This window comes from Hyperoodon ampullatus (genome assembly GCF_949752795.1).
Source record: "Hyperoodon ampullatus genome assembly, chromosome: 1".
Classification (NCBI taxonomy): Eukaryota; Metazoa; Chordata; class Mammalia; order Artiodactyla; family Ziphiidae; genus Hyperoodon; species Hyperoodon ampullatus.
Genome location: NC_136914.1, coordinates 7,178,729 through 7,199,137, shown reverse-complemented (window position 1 = coordinate 7,199,137; position 20,409 = coordinate 7,178,729). Strand labels below are relative to the sequence as shown.

General features: G+C 38.6%; 1 protein-coding gene across 1 annotated transcript in view; it reads left to right on the top strand.

The window, feature by feature from the left end:
• ARHGAP10 (Rho GTPase activating protein 10) overlaps positions 1-20,409 on the top strand; it is a 334,910-nt gene that overhangs the window by 123,489 nt on the left and 191,012 nt on the right. Inside the window, exons 6-10 of the mRNA XM_079706406.1 lie at positions 2,821-2,931; positions 4,765-4,869; positions 12,583-12,712; positions 15,632-15,738; positions 18,350-18,444. Of these exons, the coding sequence (XP_079562532.1) occupies positions 2,821-2,931; positions 4,765-4,869; positions 12,583-12,712; positions 15,632-15,738; positions 18,350-18,444 (548 nt within the window). The remainder of the gene's footprint in view (positions 1-2,820; positions 2,932-4,764; positions 4,870-12,582; positions 12,713-15,631; positions 15,739-18,349; positions 18,445-20,409) is intronic.

The following is a 20,409-nucleotide window of genomic DNA, read 5'->3' as shown; positions in this document are numbered from 1 at the left end:
GTAGTGCTCCCCCTTCCCGGAAATGGGTGGGTAGAGCCGGAAGTTCCAGCCCTCTAATTAGTGCTCTCTTGGGGCCCTACCCCCCTAAGTCACCTCATTAGCATAAACTCAAGCGTTCTCCAAAGGGGCTCCTTACAAATGACTAGAGACGCTTCTCTCGCTCAGGAAATTCCAAGGGTTTTAGGAGTTTTGTGCCAGGAACCTGGGACAAAGACCACATACACTTTTTCTTTTTTTTGTTAAGCACTGCCTCCTCTATAAACTATTTTCTTCACTTAGTTGTTTTTTTTTTTTTTTTACGTCTTTATTGGAGTATAATTTCTTAACAATGGTGTGTTAGTTTCTGCTTTATAACAAATTTAATCAGTTATACATATGTTCCCATATCCCCTCCCTTTTGAGTCTCCCTCCCACCCTCCCTATCCCACCCCTCCAGGCGGTCACAAAGCACGGAGCTGATCTCCCTGTGCTATGCGGCACATACTTTTTCTTACATCACATCTATAGCGATTGCCTTTTAGACTGAGTCAGGCTAAAGGACGGTGCTGCTAGGTATAATTTGGATGTCTGTGGCATTGTTGTAAATTATGGGTTAACGGCAGTCCCAGGGATTCTTGTGATGGATCACGCTGCACCTGGCACAGTGGTTCTGAACACCCAGAACATTAGGAAGCTGTGGATAGAAGCTGACCTGCCATGCCGGGGTAATTGCAGTAGCACAACCAGGCGAGAGAATCCACTAAAATTAAATTTAAAAACCACCTTGGTAAATCTGACCCTGGTGTCATTTTCTTGAAGGACGTTTCCCAGTAACAATAACATGGAAAAATCCACCCTTAACCTCCCCTATCTCCATTTTATTAAATACTCAACACACTCACATTGTTTTTCCTGGGAGTTGTGTCTGGTAACTGCTAGTGGCTGAACTCTCCATTTCTGGATATTAGAGGCATTAAAAAAAGTCATGATTTTTATGAGTGTTAGGTAGAAATTCTCATTTTGGCTTAGTAGCAAACACTCTTATTATAGTTAAACATTACTTTAATTAAAAAAGGATATGATGCCAAAAAAATTATCACCTGTTAGATAAATACTTTTTCCCCCCAATTAAAAACTTTTTGTGGTGGTAAAATATACACAACAAAGCATGATTTTAACCAAGTTCAGGCATGCAGTTCATTCAGTGTCATTAAGTACAGTCACACTGTTGTCAATAACCACCACATTCCAGCTCCAGAGCCCTTTCAACTTGAGATGCTGAAACTCTGTGCCCATTAAACACTAACTCCCCAGCCCCCTTGTGCTCCCAGCTCCCCGACGACCACCATCCTACTTCCTGTCTCTGTGCATTTCACTGTTCTGGGTACCTTATATAAGATAAATCATGCAGCATCTGTCCTTTTGTGACTGGCTCATTTCACTTAGCATAATGTCCTCAGGGTTCATGCATGTTGTAGCAGGTGCCAGAATTTCCTTGCATTCTGTGGCTGAATAATATTCCATTATCTCTGTAGACCACATTTTGTTTATGCCTTCATCTGTCGGTGGATGCTTTGGTTGCTTCTACCCTTTAGCTGTTGTGAATAATGCTGCTGTGAATGTGTGTGTGTGCAAGAATCTCTTTGAGTCCCTGCTTGCAGTTCTTGTGAGTATATACCCAGAAATGGAATTGCAGGATCATATGGTCATTCTATTTTTAATTTTTTTTTTTAAGAGAACTGCCATACTGTTTTCCATAGCAGCTGCATCATTTTACATTCCCACCAGCAGTGCACAAAGTTCCAGTTTCTCCTCATCTTCACCAATACTTGTTATTTTTCTGTTTTTTTTTTTTATTTTGGTGGGGGGAGATAGGGTTTTTTGGATTATTTTCTGATATTTTTTGTTTTTGATAAGTGTGAGGTGGTACCTTGTGGTTTTGATTTCTATTTCCCTAATGACAAGTGATGTTGAGCATCTTTCTCTGTGCTTAGATATGGCCTCTTTGGAGAAATGTCCAGATAAATACTTCTGGACATAAAATTAGCCGGGTTAGGAAATACAAGATGCCTTGTAAGAACAGTTCTGAGGACCAGAGGTTTCTCTGCTGTTCCTCTGTGGAGCCATCCCCTCTCTCAGTTCCCTTCTAGTTAGACAAGAGAAGCTGGAACCTTTCTTTGGAATAGTCTCCTGACCATCTGGTGCCTGTTCCCTCCCAGGGGACAGTACATGGTGAGGACTTAGGAGAGTGACTGCCTGCAGATGGGCTTCCAGCCCAGGCCTGTCTGCAAGAACCGAGCTCTTGAGGTGGTGTCGCCACTTCCTCACCTGCTGCCCTCACTCCTGAGAGCTGTGGCGACTGGAATTTGCTCAGCCCTCCTTCCCAGGCCACTTCATTCTTAGGCGACTTGTTAATGGAAATAAAGTTTATGTAATTTGGGTTCTACGTGTGTGGTTCCACCTTGGGTGTCAGTTGTGGTTGGGTAGGTTTTTCATGAAGTGCTGTTTACTGTTTGATCTTCAGTCCTTCGGGGTCAGTCTCATCACAGAGAGCAGGGGTTTGCAAACTATTTCTGCAGAGAGTCACTTAGTAAATATTTTAGAGTTTTGAAGATCACGAGGTAGGTCCCTGTTGCAACTACTCAAGTCAGCCGTTGTAGCCGCAAGTCTACACAGAAGATGCATAAAGGAGTAGTCCTGGTGCTGGTCCAGTACAGCTTCATTTGGAATAACAGGCAGCAGGCTATATTTGGCCCATGGACTGTAGTTTTGCAGACCTTGGGCAAAGAGTTTCACTCCGAACCACCTCTAATTTGACTGGCCTCCATTATTTTAACATAGGCAGATATCCAAGTGGAACAGAACCGGCAACACTTTTACGAACTGTCTCTTGAATATGTGTGTAAGCTTCAGGAAATCCAAGAAAGGAAGAAGTTTGAGTTTGTGGAACCCGTAAGTATAAATAGCAAGTTGCTCTGCTAGTTGAATTTCGTGATATAATAGGAATGTGTTTCTTTGAAGATCTAATTTATGGTTGCTAGAGGCTGTGGTGCATAAACACGAAGCAAGACGTCGTAAATTGTACACAGTGCACCCAGAGCCATGAAGTCAAAGAATCACTTCTAAATAGTGGTTCTCGGCCTTATTTGCACAGCAGTGTGTAATGAGTATTTTTCCTTTTGCTATATGGTCTCAAGGACTCTGCATTCAGGTACAATTTGTGCCATCCTAGCTGTAACTCCATCCTTAAAAAAAAAGTCCCCATGAAAGAAATTATATTGGAATGTGAGTGAGCGTGGGATATTTATGGGATAATCTTTATTCAAGTTTGTTCTAAAGCAAGTGCATCCATCCAAACCTTGGTACTTTCAGCAATTATTGGTAACCAACTATTTCTAATACAATTCACAATGCTTATGCAACCTAAGTTAAGAACCAGTGTGTGGAACATTTGAAACTATTTTGTGAGTTACTCTGACATTTCTTTATACTTATTTTAGAAACACATGATTATTTTTTGTGCTTACATAGATGCACTCTGAGAGCTTCAGTTACTTATATGTTAACATATCTACAAATATATGTATCTTTTGAATCAAAATATAAAGGGTATTTTGTACTGTGGCTTTTAGCAAAAAACCAGCGGTACACTGAGATTCATGATTGTCAAGATTCACTTTAATTTTTAACATAGACTGTATTGCATGTGATTATAAAAAACAGCTTTATTGAGATATAATTCACATGCCATACAATTTACCCACTGTGTGTATGATGCTGAGCAACAAACCAAAAAAAAACAAGTAATGATTCATTAAAAATTAGCATTCGTGGAAGCCATGGTCCAGTGGAGTAATTGAATTACCCTAAGTTAAACAATTAGAGAAAACCTCCTTAAAACTTTCTTTTTATGTGAAATCATAATGGCCTACATTTTATTTACTGAGCATTTACAGCGCTCAGTCATTGTTCAGGTTGTTGTTCTAAGTACTTTTCTGTGATCATGCATGTATTCCACACAGTACCCTACTGAGGATATGTTTTAATGATCCCACTGAACAAATGTAGAAATTGAAGTCGAGAAACTTCAGTAATTGGCCCCAGTTGGGAATTGACCCTCGTTGGCCACTTGACGTCAGAGTCCCAGATTCCTTACCATTACGCGGTGTGACATTCTGAAGACAGTGAATCTCAGGATTTCCTTAACCCTCACCCCAATTCACTCTTACTCTAGATTTTCTCACATGTGGGGGAGAAGCAGTGCCCTCTGATCAAGAGGGGCAGGTGGAGAGGTGGTAGGAAACTCAGGGCTTAATTACTGTCCTGCCTCTGCCCCTCTCTGCTCCAGTCACTGAGCATCCTTGTCAACAAAACAGAGAGGTTCCTCTGCACTGGATGCCCTTCCAAAGAGCTTTCAGCTCTCTGATCTGTATTTCACTTTCCTTATAGGTTCTATCAACCTATAGTGATAAGGTTTCAATTATAAATGAATATAGGGATTCTCTTGACTAAAAAGGACAAGTGGGTGATGTAGAATTCCATTTCTCCTAAAAGCTGTCTAATGGCTCTGATATTTAAGGAGAAAATCACAAATCCTTTTATTTTTTATAGGGACCAATTAATGAATAATAGGCAGTTCGATTTAGTTGAATTCTAGTGACTTCCTTTTAATTATTGTACTTCGATAGAATCATAATGAGATGAGGCAGAATACGTGGCTTTTTCATTTATTTTTTTCACTGAGATGTTTTGGGTGCTAATGTCGCCTTTTCTCCTTTGTTTTAGATGCTGTCATTTTTTCAGGGAATGTTTACTTTCTATCATCAAGGCCATGAACTTGCCAAAGACTTCAATCACTACAAAATGGAACTACAGATCAACATTCAGAATGTAAGAAAACGGAAGCTTTCTCCTAAAATAAAGATGTTTGAGAGGTGTAGTTTTGATTTCTTTGGTGTATGAAAAGCCTTAAACGAAGACCAGGCTGATCTGTTGGTACCGAGAAACTGAGGCTACGCTGCCACCTTCTGGTCAGTTCTTGGTGTAACAAACTGTTCTCCAGCTAAGGGAGGCTCTGAATTCTGCTGCAGGCGGCTCTGTTTTTTTTTTTTAAGAATTCATTTCCTATAATTTATTTTTCTTCTCTTATTTTCAGAAAAGTCATGAAGTATGTTTTTACAATCAGAATTTCACATAATTTGCCTTATTTTTTATTTTTCCAGTTATATAATTGACATACAGCACTGTGTAAGTTTAAGGGTTACAGCTTAATGACTTCACTTATTATATTGCAAGATGATTTCCGCATAAGTTTAGTTAACATCTATCACTTCGTGTAGTTAAAAATTTTTTTTTCCTTGTTGTGATAACTTTGACTATCTACTCTCCTAGCAACTTTGAAACAAGTCATGTGGTAGTGTGACATAGTTATTCTGCACTTTGTGAGGCAGTTCTAAGGATAGCCTCTGTTGTGTAAGTCTAAGTCTGCTCTGTATGAAACAGACAAAACAGTCCTCCACTTTAAATTTAAGGCATTTCAATTCTAATTTAAATTTCTTCTGTTACTTGTATGTCTTATTTGATATTTATTCCCAGAGAGGCTAACAGTTCCAGTGGAATTTCTTTTCTGTGTTTTGTGCCTGCCTATTCACTAATGTATTGGTGTTCACAGTTGCTGTTGGCCCTTTATTGTTTTCCTGGAAAATGTATGGTTTCTGTTAGGTCTTGGATAAAGAGTTTTTTTGAGAACTATTAAACAGTATAATGTATGTGATTTTGATCAGAAGGTGGTAGATGTTTTTCCTTTCAACACTTCTGTTGATTTTGGAAGTGTCCTCATTGAAAAGCTATTCAAGTTATGTTTAGTGTAATTTCAAACCTTGTTAAAAACACAGTGAGTGAGTTTTGGGACAGACTCTCAACTCATCCTGAAAGACATATAAGGAGAAGGATGGGGATCTCTGTGCTGTTTGCTACCTGACCTTCAACTTCTTATAATCTTAGAAATTGAGGACTAATGGTTTTCATGTAGATTTTGTTTCTAAGTTATTTTGGTATAGTTCCCTACATTTGGGAATGTAGGTAATGAAATCTCTTGTGTTTTGTAATTTATGCGTTAATTTGTATTTGAAGATTCTACATTCTGTTCAGTTAAATGACTAAAAGAGTAGATTCCTACCTACACCCTCCAATTATGTTACCTTATATCACTATATAAGGTAACATAATTTAAAAATATGTCAAAGTGTATATGTGTAGATTAGTCCTAACTTCAAAAGTGTCTCTGTAGGTAGTAGAACATTTAGTCTAATGATGCTGTGACGTGTCAGAATACTTCTGTAGACAGCAGAACACAGCATTTGTAAAAAGAACATTACATAGTTTGGAAGATTAGGTTATAATCCTGATTTCCACCCCCCTCCACTAACTGTATAACTTGTGTCTGTACCTTATCTGTCAAGGGCAGGGCTGGCCTGGATGAGAACCTTCAGGCATAACTGATCCATAATTTGTGTAAAATGAGGAGGCAGGGTCCCTTATTCAAAAATGAAGAATTTCAAGGCAGTGATGGCAGAGCATTAGATCAAGTGCGTGACCTTCTGAGCTCAGGGCTGTGGCTGACGGCACGGGCTACCTGCCCGTGAAGCCAGCCGGGCCTCAGGGTCTGGGGTGAGGTATGGGGACACATCAGCGTCTCCTGGGGGCTCCAGAGAAACTGTCCATGCACAGCTTGCTTATGTGGAAGTTCATTTCTCAAACCCACCCTGGGGTCAGGGGCCTATAGTTACCTTAAATACACCAAAATAATATCAGCGAGATTCAAGATTTAAATGGGAATGAGCAATACTCAGGCATGAACTACTGTAAGCAACACTTGAAGACAGCCTATCATTTGAAATGGGTCAGCTGGTTAATAGAATCTAGCTTAGTCTATTAAGAACCTAACACACATACTTGGTAACTTTCATTTCCCATAAAGAACTGGGCGAAGAACAAGCTACTGGAAAAAATCTTTTCCTGTGTCCTCTGGAACTTCAGGATTGTCATCAGGAAGTTGCCTGGGGTCCTCCACCTCTCTGCCTTTTGTTCTGGCTCTTTCTGAGGCTGCTCCTGCAGCTCTGCAAGTAGAGGCTCTGCCTTCCGCCTCACCTTCAGTGTTGAGGACACCTGATCCGGAAGTCGCCTGTGCTCTTTACTTTTGCTTCTGGCTCATTCTTTGCCCTTCAGAAATACCAGCACCTTTGAAACACATGCCACTCATTCTACCTCACCTGCTATATCTCAGTATTGCTGTAATTTACTACTTTCTTGGCCGTTTCTCTCATTCCCTGAGGATGTCAGCTTTTAGCATATCGAAGGGAAAGTGTTGGCTGTATAAAACTACATATTACAAAAATCCCAGCTGTGTGTTACCTTTTTTTTTTAACTGAAGTATAGTTGATTTACAATGTTGTTAGTTTCAAGTGTACAGCAAAGTGATTCAGTTATACATACATATGTATATATCTATTCTTTTTCAGATTCTTTTCCATTATAGGTTATTATAAGATTTTGAGTAGAGTTCCTTGTGCTACACAGTAGGTCCTTGTAGTTTATCTATTTTATATATAGTAGTGTATATATGTTAATCCCAAACTCCTAATTTATCCCTCCCCGCCCCCTCCCCTTTGATAACCATAAGTCCATCTTCTACATCTGTGAGTCTATTTCTACTTTGTAAATAAGTTCATTTGTATTATTTTTTTAGATTCCACGTATAAGCAATATCATATGGTATTTGTCTTTCTCTGTCTGACTTCTGTGTGTTACTTTTTATGCTATGCGTATTTATGTATTGAAAGTAACATACCGAAATGTTGAAACCAAATCTTAGAGTTAACTATCTGTGCACTATAATGGTAGAGATAATTTTGGTCAACTCTTAGGTATTTTACTGTAGCAAAAAATGACAAAAACCATTTTATAATCAGAAAAAAGGTAAAAGTTATTTAAAAGTGAAAATAACCTATTTTTGCCCAACTGGTTTCACCTTTTCTGTTGTAAAAATGGTTAGACCTTTTTTTGAGAGAGATTCAGTCTTTTTCCATTTTCTATAATCTAGAGTAATTAATGGACAGCAAAAAAGAGCAAGATGGTTTTTAAAAAAATAGACTTTCCAGAAGAATGTAAATTACATCAAAATTAAAGGATATTCAAAAAAACTAATTTAAAATTTTTGTGATCTCTATCCCCAAAGGAGACTAGAATAGAATTCTTCTCAGGAAGAAGTAGAATCCTAAGAAATTTTAGGGATTCCGAAGGAGTACCCAGAAGATACTAAGAATGGTGAAGAATAAATTAAGGATATGCACAGATATTTTTGTTACAGTTTTGTGAGCAAAGTAGAACACTAAAGTGATAAACTATGTTACCAAACAACAACAACAACAACAACAACAAAACGATTGGAAGTGACTGTGTAAAGTATGAACATGATTGTTTCTGAGAGATGAGTTTCTGGTCACTTTTAATCTTGTTTATACCTCCTCCTTTTGCCTCCAGGCAGGGCTGTTTGTGCTGTCCCCCTCTCTGTTGTATAATGTTGTGAATTAGCTTTTATAATCCAAAAAAAAAAATTAAAAATATACTTTCTCTTTCATTCAGATAAAATTTTAGTTTGATATTGAACATTCTCTTTTTTCCTTTGTTAGGGAATAATTGTCACTTTTCAGTGACTTAATTGCAATTAAAATTATAATAATAATGCCACTTACATTTATTTTGTTACCATGTGCCAGGTGTTACCTATGTGCTTTTCTTTGGATTGTACACATTTAGTCTTCAAAGGTGTCCTATGATGTAGATTTTTTTATTCCTACTTCACAGATGAGGACCATGAGGAAAAAGAACTTGCTGAAGTCATACTGCTTTAAGGCCAGGGCACCGTTGGAACTTGGGCAGGCTCATTCCAGGGCCCAAAGCAGTTGCTTTCAGATTTAGTGTTGATGTAGAAATGGGTTCACTCCTGGTGTAAATATAGGAGCTGGGGAACATCCTGGCATGGCCATTTGGCATCCCTGGACCTTAACAATTTCTGGGTAACATGGGAGTCCCTTTCATGGTAAGATCTCAGATTTAGGTACCGATGGTAAACCTCAGCTCGCGTCTACCTCTCAACAGTTCTAACCTGCGTTCCCCTCACTCCCATGGAAGGTGTCCTTCGGGTGTTTAGACTTGATCACCTGTTGACCTGGCATCCGCTGCACTCCATTCCTTACTCCGTCACCTCCCCATTCATAGGGCACTTGAGGAGATGTTTGAGGACTGCCGTGAGGGGTGTGTGTTAGCACCCTACCCCTTCTTTTCTGTTTTGTGATTTGGGGAGGTTACTAAAGCAGGCTGCAGGGGGCCCACCCCTGATGTTTTACAGCTGCTTCGGGAAACCCTCTTTATATTTTAAATTATCCTTTTGCTCCCTGAATGAGGTCATGGGGCCAGGATGGGGACACTTAAATGAAAGATGGCGATCTGTACTTGGAATTAGCCTTTGCCATCTGCCTGTAAAATTTTATTTCTGGGTAAAACTTAGTGTGAACAGTGCCTCCTCTCCCCCGTCTTTCTTTCCTCCTTAAATATGGGTGTGAACCTGTGCTAAGCCTGACCTGCCAGTTTTGTAAAGTACTCAGATGTGTCTGAATTCCAGCTTAGTCTCCACATTGAATCCTCCTCCCCCCAGTAGGTGATTAATGAAATATTTAATTTATAAGACTTAAGATTCATTGGTTTGGAAATTTGTTTATTTATCGAAGCATGCAAGGAAAGGAAATACAGCAATGTTGTTTTATAAGCATGGGAGAACGCTAGGCTAACTCGTAGGTTATTGTGAGGATTCAAGCACCGTAAACTGCTCTGTCATGTCATTCACAGTGTAAACACTCTCATGTGACCTAGGGTAACACTTAAGGTCTAACATTATGATTATTGGATGATATCTTCCTATTCAGCCAGAAATTAGAATTGGAAATTGCTAGGTTCCAGCCGCTCTATTATTTGTGCTCAGATTTTGAGAAATGTAATTTTCACCCTCATTTGTAATTTGCCTAAAATGATACATTACAAAATGTAGCTGAACCTTCCTTTCCCTTCCCAGTGCAGAGTCACATCTGAGGAAGGAGGGTGGTGAGGGCAGGGTGTACCGCATGGAGGGGTCTGTGGCCGTGGAAGTGGGCGTGGGAAGCTGTAGAGACAGCACGTACCGAGGAGGTGGCTGGCATGTTTGGGAGATTGGTTACCTTGAGCAGATACGTTAATGGAGCAAATAAGTAAATCTGTTGAGAATAATGGGGGCCAGGTTTTTTACTGTCTGAAAAGCAATGTGCAGAATTGGAAAGGGGTGGGCTAGAAAGAAACCTGAAGTACTGGATTGGAATTAAGGGTAATGGTATGAACTCATGGGTTTTAAGATAGATAGATACAGAAGTGGTGACATGTATATGTACATATAACTGTGTATATATATAAATGTATTCACACACATACACACATACCTACATGCACTTTCACAGTCGGTCTTCCAGGAAGACCTAGAAGCAGTAGCACCCCCTTAGCTGTGAGCACACTGTCCCTAGATCTTGGTTTCTAAATACGACCAGAGTGAAATAAGTCAGAAAGAGAAAAACAAATGTCGTATATTAACGCATATATGTGGAATCTATAAAAATGGGACAGATGAACCTATTTGCAGGGTCGGAATAGAAACACAGACGTAGAGAACAGGTGGGATGAATTGGGAGATTGGGATTGACATAAATACACTACCAGGTACAAAATAGATAGCTAGTGGGCACCTGCTATATAGCACAGGGAGCTCAGCTTGGTGCCCTATGATGACCTAGATGGGTGGGCTGGGGTGGGGGAGGGAGGTCCAAGAGGGAGGGGATATGGGGATATATGTATATGTACAGCTGATTCACTTCGTTGTACAGCAGAAACTAACACACCATTGTAAAGCAATTATACTACAGTAAAAAAAAAAAAAAATACTACCCTCCCCTATAAGGAACAATGACTCCTTTGGAGAAATGGCTGGTTCTAGGACTGGGACAGAGAAAGTATAAGGTAAACCTGGGATACCTTTTTGGACCAGAGGGTAAGGGGTTACTCAGAGAATTAAGGGGGTATGTCAAGAGAGACAGGAGCCAGCTAGAAGGGGCCTCTGCTGGTCAAATCTAGGACAATTTGAGCATTAACTTAAAAAATGAGAATTTGGGATACAACTCATTAAGTTAATTGTGTGTGTGTGTGTGTTTGTGCATGCACGCACATGTGTGCACTAGCATCTATACATATATGACATGCACATATGTGTGTATATGTGTGTGTATGTATGCATAAATATTAGATACACAGAGATAGAAAGAAATGAGGGTTGCGGAGAATCTCAGTAAAGTGACAAAGCAGGTGAATAAAATTAGGGTATAATCAGTATTAAGATGGGGACAAGAAATCCCAGAGACATGAGAAACAGGAAGGCAGGAGAGGGAACAAGCCATTAATAAATGAGTCCCACCCTCTTTGCAGCCCTGTACATTCTTATAGTACATAAATTAAAAAAAAAAAGCTCTCAGCTTGTGTTTGAAATAAGCCTCTGCAGTTAAGTTTCCCCTTTACAGTGTACATTTATCAGACTCTCCATCCCCCTAAAAAATGTACTATTCTATCATTTTTCTGCGTTTAGAACTCTTGGTAATCCCTTTCATTGTAGGGAGGAGAGAGGAGGAATTTCAATAATAATTTTTCATCTTAGCTCTTCCACAATTTCACATCAGCAGTTTTTTGGTATTAATACAATTATTTTTGAGTGTAGATGGAAGAAATGTCCAGAAACTTGGTGGTGCTGACTCGTCAGGTTTGCCTGGGTATTTTCGTCACTTCACTTTGCCTGGGTATTTTCGTCACTTCACCTTGCATGTCCATTTTCAATCTAGCCATTTGACAGAGATATTGACATCCCAAGTCTCCTGGGCTTCAGAAATGTGATTTGTCTTTTTAGATATCAAAGACATTATTTGTAAGTGAGATTCCCCCCTACTTCCTTCTTCTATGAAGAAACATCATTTTCAAGTGCAATTGCCATGACCTGGAAAAAATGACACTGATATTTATTAGTTTGCAAAGAAGAATTAAGTTTTTCAGATTCTGAATTGTTAGACATATTGCTGATATAATAGTAATGAGTCAGATTGATTGTTGCAAAGGAAAGACTTCCCAGATAGATGTTTTATGGCCTATTTTTTTTAAATGTATGATTTAGTAATATTGTGAGACCTGCAGGAAGGAATTTTTATGTTAATAATAGAATTATTCTTGGTGTTAGAAAGCTTCAAAAGTAAATAACCTCTAGTAACCTTGGTTTCTATATCTCTGTTAACTACTTAACCACTAATTTTTTTTCTTTGCACAATGATCTCAACAAAGAGATACATGGGAAAGGATGGGTATATTTTGAGAAATTTATACAAAACACTACAAATTTAATTATAGTTATCCAGAGACTTAAAAACGTACATGAAAAAGCTCCTGTGGGAACTTAAAACTTGTATGTGTTTTTTAAATCCTTTTCAGACACGGAATCGTTTTGAAGGAACAAGGTCAGAAGTGGAAGAGCTTATGAACAAGATTAGACAGAATCCCAAGGACCACAAACGAGCAAGTCAGTTCACAGCGGAAGGCTACCTGTATGTACAGGAAAAAAGTAAGAGGCTCTCCAACCGTGATGAATAACTAATTAAAAATTCTTTTAAAACTCTCACTGTAATTTCATACTTTTGGAGTAATTATTCCTACCACTTTCTTGCTCTCTCCTATCCTGGAAGGCATACGTTGAGTTCTTTGGGGGAAAACACATTCCTGCTCTAGGGAGGGGACGGTGAGATTAGGAGCTCTGTGAACACCTTGCTTTCCAGCCACACACCCCCGAATTCTGTGCCACACTTTGTTAAAACTTGCTTGCAAGGGAGCGGGGATTTGGTGACAGACTGAAAGCGAGGTGGGATAGTACCTTTTTCCTCATTTCCTCTCATCCCCATCTTTATCTCACTCACACACACACACACACACACACACACACACACACACACACTCATATACGTATGCACCCCTCTCCCCATAACCCTGTTCCTCCATGTTAAAGTCAAGAAGGACATATTTCTCTTCTTCTTTCACATTATTTCTTTGCACATTTATTTGAGATCGTTTTTTGTTCTTGTTGAAATTATTAGGGCAATTGCATAGGGCTACAAAAAAATACTCCTAATTGACATGCTAACTTGTCTCACTGAATTTTCAGCATTGTTGCCATCTTAGTTGTTCTGCAGTGTGTAGAGTATCCTTATTTTGAAATTAAGGCACCCCAAGACGATTCAGACTTCTGACAGTTTGGTCTTATTTTAACGAAGCTCTTAAAGTTTACCTCTTCAACTGTAGAGCTTGATCGCTACTCAGTAGGGGGAGGAGTATGTGAAAATGTTTCCGTATTTCCTGTTTCTCTCCCTTCCCGCCTTTGACTGTAGCCGGGGTGCTTTAGAGTTTTTGTTTGTTAAGTGGCTGATTTACAGGATTTTCAAACTGACCAATTTCATAGCAGAGAGGCTCATGGAACAGCCATATGATACGGGTGTTCATGTTATATGCAGTCACAGAATAAGCGCCCTTTTTCCATTTGCCCTTATTTAATGTGGGCTTAGTCTTCACGGCTCATGATGAGCAGTTACTGGCATGGCAGAACTCTAAATTTTTCTAATTTTTTAATCTTTTTTTTTCAAAAAAACTGAGAGGTAATTTATTTTTACATATTTTGGTTGAACAGTAAAAGCATGCCGTTTCTAAAGGTGCCATTAGTAACAATAGCACAGCAGCTATTGAAGTGTGTATAGAGTGACTGTTTTATTTTTTAAAAATTGAAGTATAGTTGATTTACAGTGTTGTGTTAATTTCTGCTGTATAGCAAAGTGAGTCAGTTATACATATATATTCTTTTTCATATTCTTTTCCATTGTGGTTTATCACAGGATATTGAATATAGTTGCCTGTGCTGTACTGTAGGACCTTGTTGTTTATCCATGCTGTATTTACTAGTTTGCATCTGTTAATCCCAAGCTCCCAATCCTTCCCTCCGCCTTTACTTTTTTTTTATCCTCTTAATCTCAGTTTGTTTATTTAATTTGAAAGAACTAAAAATACAGGGAAGAGACGTGAGAAGGACAGAAGTTTTGTATTATATGTTCAAAGCGAAAAATCACAGGAAATTTTGGTATTTAGATTCATAACTGTTGCTTAACTTACTGGCTTTGAGAGAAATGGGGCTGGAATTGGACCGAAAAAAACAAAAAAAACTATAGTGACAGAATTTTTCACTTGTTAGCAGTATGCCAGGCAATGTGCTAAACTCTTTATCCAACTTGTTTCATTTAATCCATTAAAAACCCCTATGAAGTGTACAGTGCTGTTATCACCCCATTTACCAATGAGAACATGGAAACACTGAGGAGTAAACAGTGTTTCCTGGATCATACACCTCCTCAATGCTGGAATTGTCCTAGGCTGGAGTCCGTGTTGTACCCTCTCCTGCAGTATTGCCTGAAGCTTGGATGGTGTGAAAAACCATCACTAATCTCTGTGCTCAGAGCTGGCTGAGTAGGGTTGGGTGGTGTCAGGAGGGGATGGCAGCTTAATCAGTGAAGGACCTTGATATTTGGGGCCAAAGACTCTGAGGTTTGGCTTTGCCATTTCTCAGGCATTTGGTCTAAGCCTAAGACTTTTTAGATTAAAAACACAGTAGGACTTCCCTGGCAGTCCAGTGGTTAAGACTCTATGCTTCCAATGCAAGGGACACGGGTTCGATCTCTGGTCGGGGAACTAAGATCCCACATGCTGCAAAAAAGCTTAGCTTTACCATTGTTAGTAAGGGCAGCTACTTACAAGGTGCTTTAGTGGATTTAAAGCACTAGATGGATTTATAGACTAAATGCTTTTCTGCACTGTGATTCTACAGTTGTGTCATTTTTTAGAGGCCAGAATTGAATCCAAAACCATCACATATATTCAGTGGAATTCTTGAAACCCTCATGAGCTCTTCATACATAGACACAAACAAGAAGCATAGTTTACAATTAAGAGATTTTCAGGTATGAGATAACAGTCTAGCAAATTATTTGAAAAGTATGTCTTTAAATTACTTCCATGTTGCTGAAAACTCTTAGGACTGTCTCTATGAGCCTTCTTATTTCCCCTTGTTTTTCCCTTGTCTGAGACCAGCTGTGTTGCTGATTTGTTTCCTTGAGCTGTGTTAGTTGCTGCTTCTTGGGTTTTTCCTCTTCAGGATTGTGTTTGGAACTCTGCATATCTGCTTCTTTATGAGGAAAAAATGTAAAGTCCTATTTCTTTTCTTTTTTTTAAATTTAATTTTTATTTTATTTCTTAAATTTTTATTGGAGTCGAGTTGATTTGCAATGTTGTGGTAGTTTCAGGTGTACAGCAAAGTGATTCAGTTATACATATATATGTATCCTTTCTCAAATTCTTTTCCCATTTAGGTTATTACAGAATATTGAATAGAGTTCCCTGTGCAATACAGTAGGTTCTTGTTGATTTAAAGTTATGTCTCTTGTTGAAGGGCCTCCTCCGTTTGGTTCCAGCTGGGTCAAACACTACTGCATGTATCGGAAAGCGGCCAAGAAGTTCAACATCATTCCGTTCGAGCACAGATCTGGGGGGAAACTAGTAAGTCTTTGCTTTTATTTATTTATTTTTAAAAATATTTATTTATTTATTAGTTTTGGCTGCAACAGGTCTTAGTTGCAGCACGCAGGATCTTCAGTTGCGGCATGTGGGCTTCTTAGTTGTGGCGTGCATGTGAGATCTAGTTCCCTGACCAGGGATCGAACCTGGGCCCCCTGCATTGGGAGCACAGAGTCTTACCCACTGGACCACCAGGGAAGTCCCAAGGCTTTGCTTTTATACTTCATATTCTCTGTGAGGTGGTCTTCGAGGGTATCTTTTTAATGTTGTTTATATTCACTCATGGTAAATACTTTCATTTTGTTTTTAGAATGAAAAACATTCATTTTTTTTTTTTTAAGTAAAATAGGCCAGAAAATAATTCCTGTGTTTTCTGAATTGTTGGCATGGGTTTTCATGGTCAGATTTTTTTTTTTTTAAAGGAGAAGAGTAGAATCATTTTGTGTCTCTGTTACTGGAAGATCCAGTTAACACCTACAACAGACTTTCATGACTCAGTGGTTTGTCTGCTCAGGATTTACACAGGAGGCCTGATGTGCACGCAGAGATTCATATAAATGAAAAGATTATCTAGAGTAGATGATCTGTAACGAAGTTTACTGTTTTTCACTTAAACTTTAATGTTCTCACTTAGACACTCCCCATTTAGCTTACTCCTCCCCCAGAAGTAAAAAGCAAAGGAACTCGTGATAGCTAGAAAAGAGCAAGAAGCCCTTAGGAGCTACCTGGGTAGGAAAGGTGATCTTTGTTTTAAAACGGAAGCTGCAGCTCATGGCAACAATAGCAGTCAAAACAAAGCTCCTCCCACTAGTATTGAACATACCTGGTAATGCGTTTTAAGGTTAATTCATTGCTTGCTGGGTGGATGGGCATAATTTTTCTTATGTGAATACAGAATTAACCCAAGTTCACTTGTATTTACACATACTTTGAATCTTCCTGAAAAATATTTAAAGCCGCTTATAATACAAATGCATTTTTGTGATATTGAAATAGACATGGACCTAGCTGATCTCCCTGTGCTATGCGGCTGCATCCCACTAGCTATCTATTTTACGTTTGGTAGTGATAGGGAGGGTGAGAGGGAGGGAGACGCAAGAGGGAAGAGATATGGGAACATATGTATATGTATAACTGATTCACTTTGTTATAAAGCAGAAACTAACATACCATTGTAAAGCAATTATACTCCAATAAAGATGTAAAAAATAAAAATTAAAAAAAAAAAGAAATAGACATGGAAAATCAAGTCCATGGCAAAGAGGAGGAAGTGAGGATGTCACCCTTGGAGGGTGATGGGTTAAGGCTGAGCGTGAGAGTTTTTGTTGTTGTTGTTGTGTGGTGGTAGTGTTGTTTTAAAGATCGCAGTAATTTATGTTTGTCAAGTGTAATGTGTCAGACGCATAGAAAGCAAAATTTGTTGTTAAGTGAAGCATCAAATATAATAAAAGAGCAAATTCCATGAATGAACAGCAGCAGTGCACAATTCATTCACCAAATGCCCGCGATTATTTCACATTTCAGAGGGCCACTGATACAATCAAAAGTTCTAGTAAAAGGATAAATATGGGTTAACTTCAGCACCTCTGTACATTTCAATTATAAACTGAGCATGAGGTTGGAGTGTGAGTTTCCTGTCAAGTCCCAAGACATGTCTGCTTAGCGGTGTCTTTCTGTTTTAGCTACCAAATAATAAAAAATATATTTAAAAACATGGCTCTGATATTTTGAATAATTGTATATTCGATTGCTTGTTTAATATTAGAGGTCCCCATGTTCCAGAAAATATTAAAATATTCTAGAAGTGTTTACTCAGACTCCTTACAGTTTCTTACTGGGAACCTGCTTCTGCATTGCTTCTGCTTCCTGTTTTCTACCTATGCTCTTAAAGAGCATGATGAGGATGGTTTAGGGAGGTAAATGGTACCATATTTAAACGAAAACTCAGGAAAGATAAATTCAGGGTGATTCACTTTAGGAAACAGCAAAACCATATAGTTGGAGTGGTTCCAGCTGTAGATGCTCACAGTGGCTGATCCAGGGTCCTTAGTGTACTTTTAGGTAGATTCCTGTGGAACTGAAGTTTTTATAGGTCAGAAATGGTTACATATGGACTGGTTTATATGGTATAATGTAATGTGACATACAAACACATTATCCTTCTTTTAACAAGGGGACGGTAAGAGAATAACAAATATAGGCATGTGGAAACTGAATTGTTAATCCACCTTTTAAAATTAGCACTCATAAGGTCTGGTTTAATTTTACTGTAATCAAAGCAGGATCTTGAAATCCTTAAGAAAAGGACAGTGACAAAAAAGAATTTGAAAAAGAATAGATACATGTATATGGATAACTGAATCACTTTGCTGTACACCTGAAAGTAACACAATGTTGTTAATCAACTATACTTTGATATAAAATAAAAAGTTAAAAAAAATGGCTACGACTCTAAATAAACTGGTTTGAAAGAGAATAAGATAGAGGAACCTAAAATCTGAACCTTGCCTCCTCCCCCATCAAATATAGGGTGTTTAATTCTGTATATGTTTATACGGTAGTTTTTGAGAATGTTTAAAATGATTCTTTGCAGGGGGATGGAGAGGTGTTCTTTTTGAGAGAATGTACCAGAAGACATACTGACTCCATCGACAGAAGGTTTTGTTTTGATGTAGAAGCTGCTGACCGGTAAGTTATTGGCATTATTGGACTTTATGAAAAGAGTCATTTAAAAAAATGATTTAAAAAAATAGAAGTTAATTGCAACTGAGATGTCTATGGCCTGGAAGAGTGGTATCTTGTTATCTTTCCAGGCTCTGTATTCACTATGGGCTGTTTCGTCTTGGTCACTGTGTTTAGCTGTGCAGTGATAGCTTAGTCTTGGCTGAAGTTTGACATCATTTTAACTAGTGTTGTCACTTAAAAAATGACCTTGGAGCATTTCATTGTTGATCTAAGCCTTTCATGTATATACTCTGTATGTGGTGGAGGGTCATAGGCAAACTCTGTTTATTCAAGGACTAGTTGTCATTTTTTCTTGTGGTATGACTTTTAGTTATTTAGTTAGAAAAGAATCTTTGCTGGAGAGAAGCAAGTAAAAAAAAGAAAAACAAAAACAAAGCTTGTTTGTCAATATTACTCCTTGTCTGGCATTTATTTCTGTGTCCTGTAGCACTAAGGAAAATCATGGTACTCGTAGAATACTTCCTTTATTAATGGCTGACACTGTGGAGGTTCCTTGCCAGCCCTGGTTTTGGTAACAATGGTCTTTAGATAACACTGTTTCATACTTGTATAATAAAAATTTACAATATGAGATTTTTTTAAACACACGTTCATTTTAGGTCGGGACCCAGGAATACAAAAATAATTAATTCTTCTCTTCCCTCAGATGATATAACTGAGTCTATGGTGTTAGTGCAGAGGGGGAAGATCTGTGCTTTACTTTCCAATAAATGAATTGAAGACCAGGTACATAAAAATGTGCTCTTATGCACCATGATAAATATGGCCCTACAAAGAAAAGGACAGATGGCTTAATATGCATTTTGCCAAGACTGGAAAAAAATGAAAGGGAACGTCATGGTGAAAGAGGTTAAATTTCAAGCCAGTTAGGACTGGTTCAAAAACTTTAAGAAGAGATTTGGGCTGTGTAATACAACTTGAGCATAAATATGTGTGCATACACCCATTGTAAGCATTTACTGAGTTTTCTCTAAGTGCCAGTGTTCTGAATTCTTCTGTGCTTTATCTCAGATCGTCCTCAGCCCAGCTCTATCGGGTAGACATTAACCTTCTCATTTTATGGTGAGAAACTAGGGCCTAGAGAGCTGAAGTGATTCTCCTAAGGTCACGTAGCTAGTAAGTGGAAGAGCTGAGATTTGAACTCTTGCATCCGCCTCTAGAACCCAAGCTCTTAACCACTGTGCTGCAGGCGTCAGAGTATAACCACGTTAAGTGTGTTGTTTCCTAAATAATTGACAGAGGCGAGTCAGCAATGATGTCTACTAGAAAATGTGTTAAATGAGATTCATCTGCTTTGTCTCGAAAGGATAATTCTAGTACTTCCATATATTAACACAATTCGTATTATTTTTGCCCAGCCCTATATTTTCTCTAAGACCTTGATCATGCCACGTGCTCTCCTTCAATCGGGATCTTTATTGCGATTATAACTACTTTCCATCCCTCGTAAAGGTTGATAAGGGGTTACTACGGAGTTATTTTCCTCATGATATCATCTTGTAAGGAGACTCTCAGAACTGCGGGAGACCTTAGAGATGGTGCAGTCTAGTGGTTTTCAAACTACTTTATAGGGATGCCTTCTTTTCAAATAAAACCTTTACATTTATGCATATGTTAAACAGAAGAAAAAAAAAGAGAGTTCCCTTATTAAAGTGGGGTGGGGGCCTGGATCCTTACCCTCTCAGCTTCATTCTTCTTGCAGAAATCTCTAATTTATTTCCATTGACGCTCAGAGCTGCTCTCTGGGAACTGGGTGTGGAGGGACCACTAATCTAGTCTAAGTGATTCAAGAAAGGCGTCCAGAGGGTCTGACGTCTAAACTGATAACTGAAGGTTTATTTGGAGTCAGCTGGCATTGAGACACATTCCAGGCAGAGTGATTAGTATAATATATGTAAAGTTCTGGAG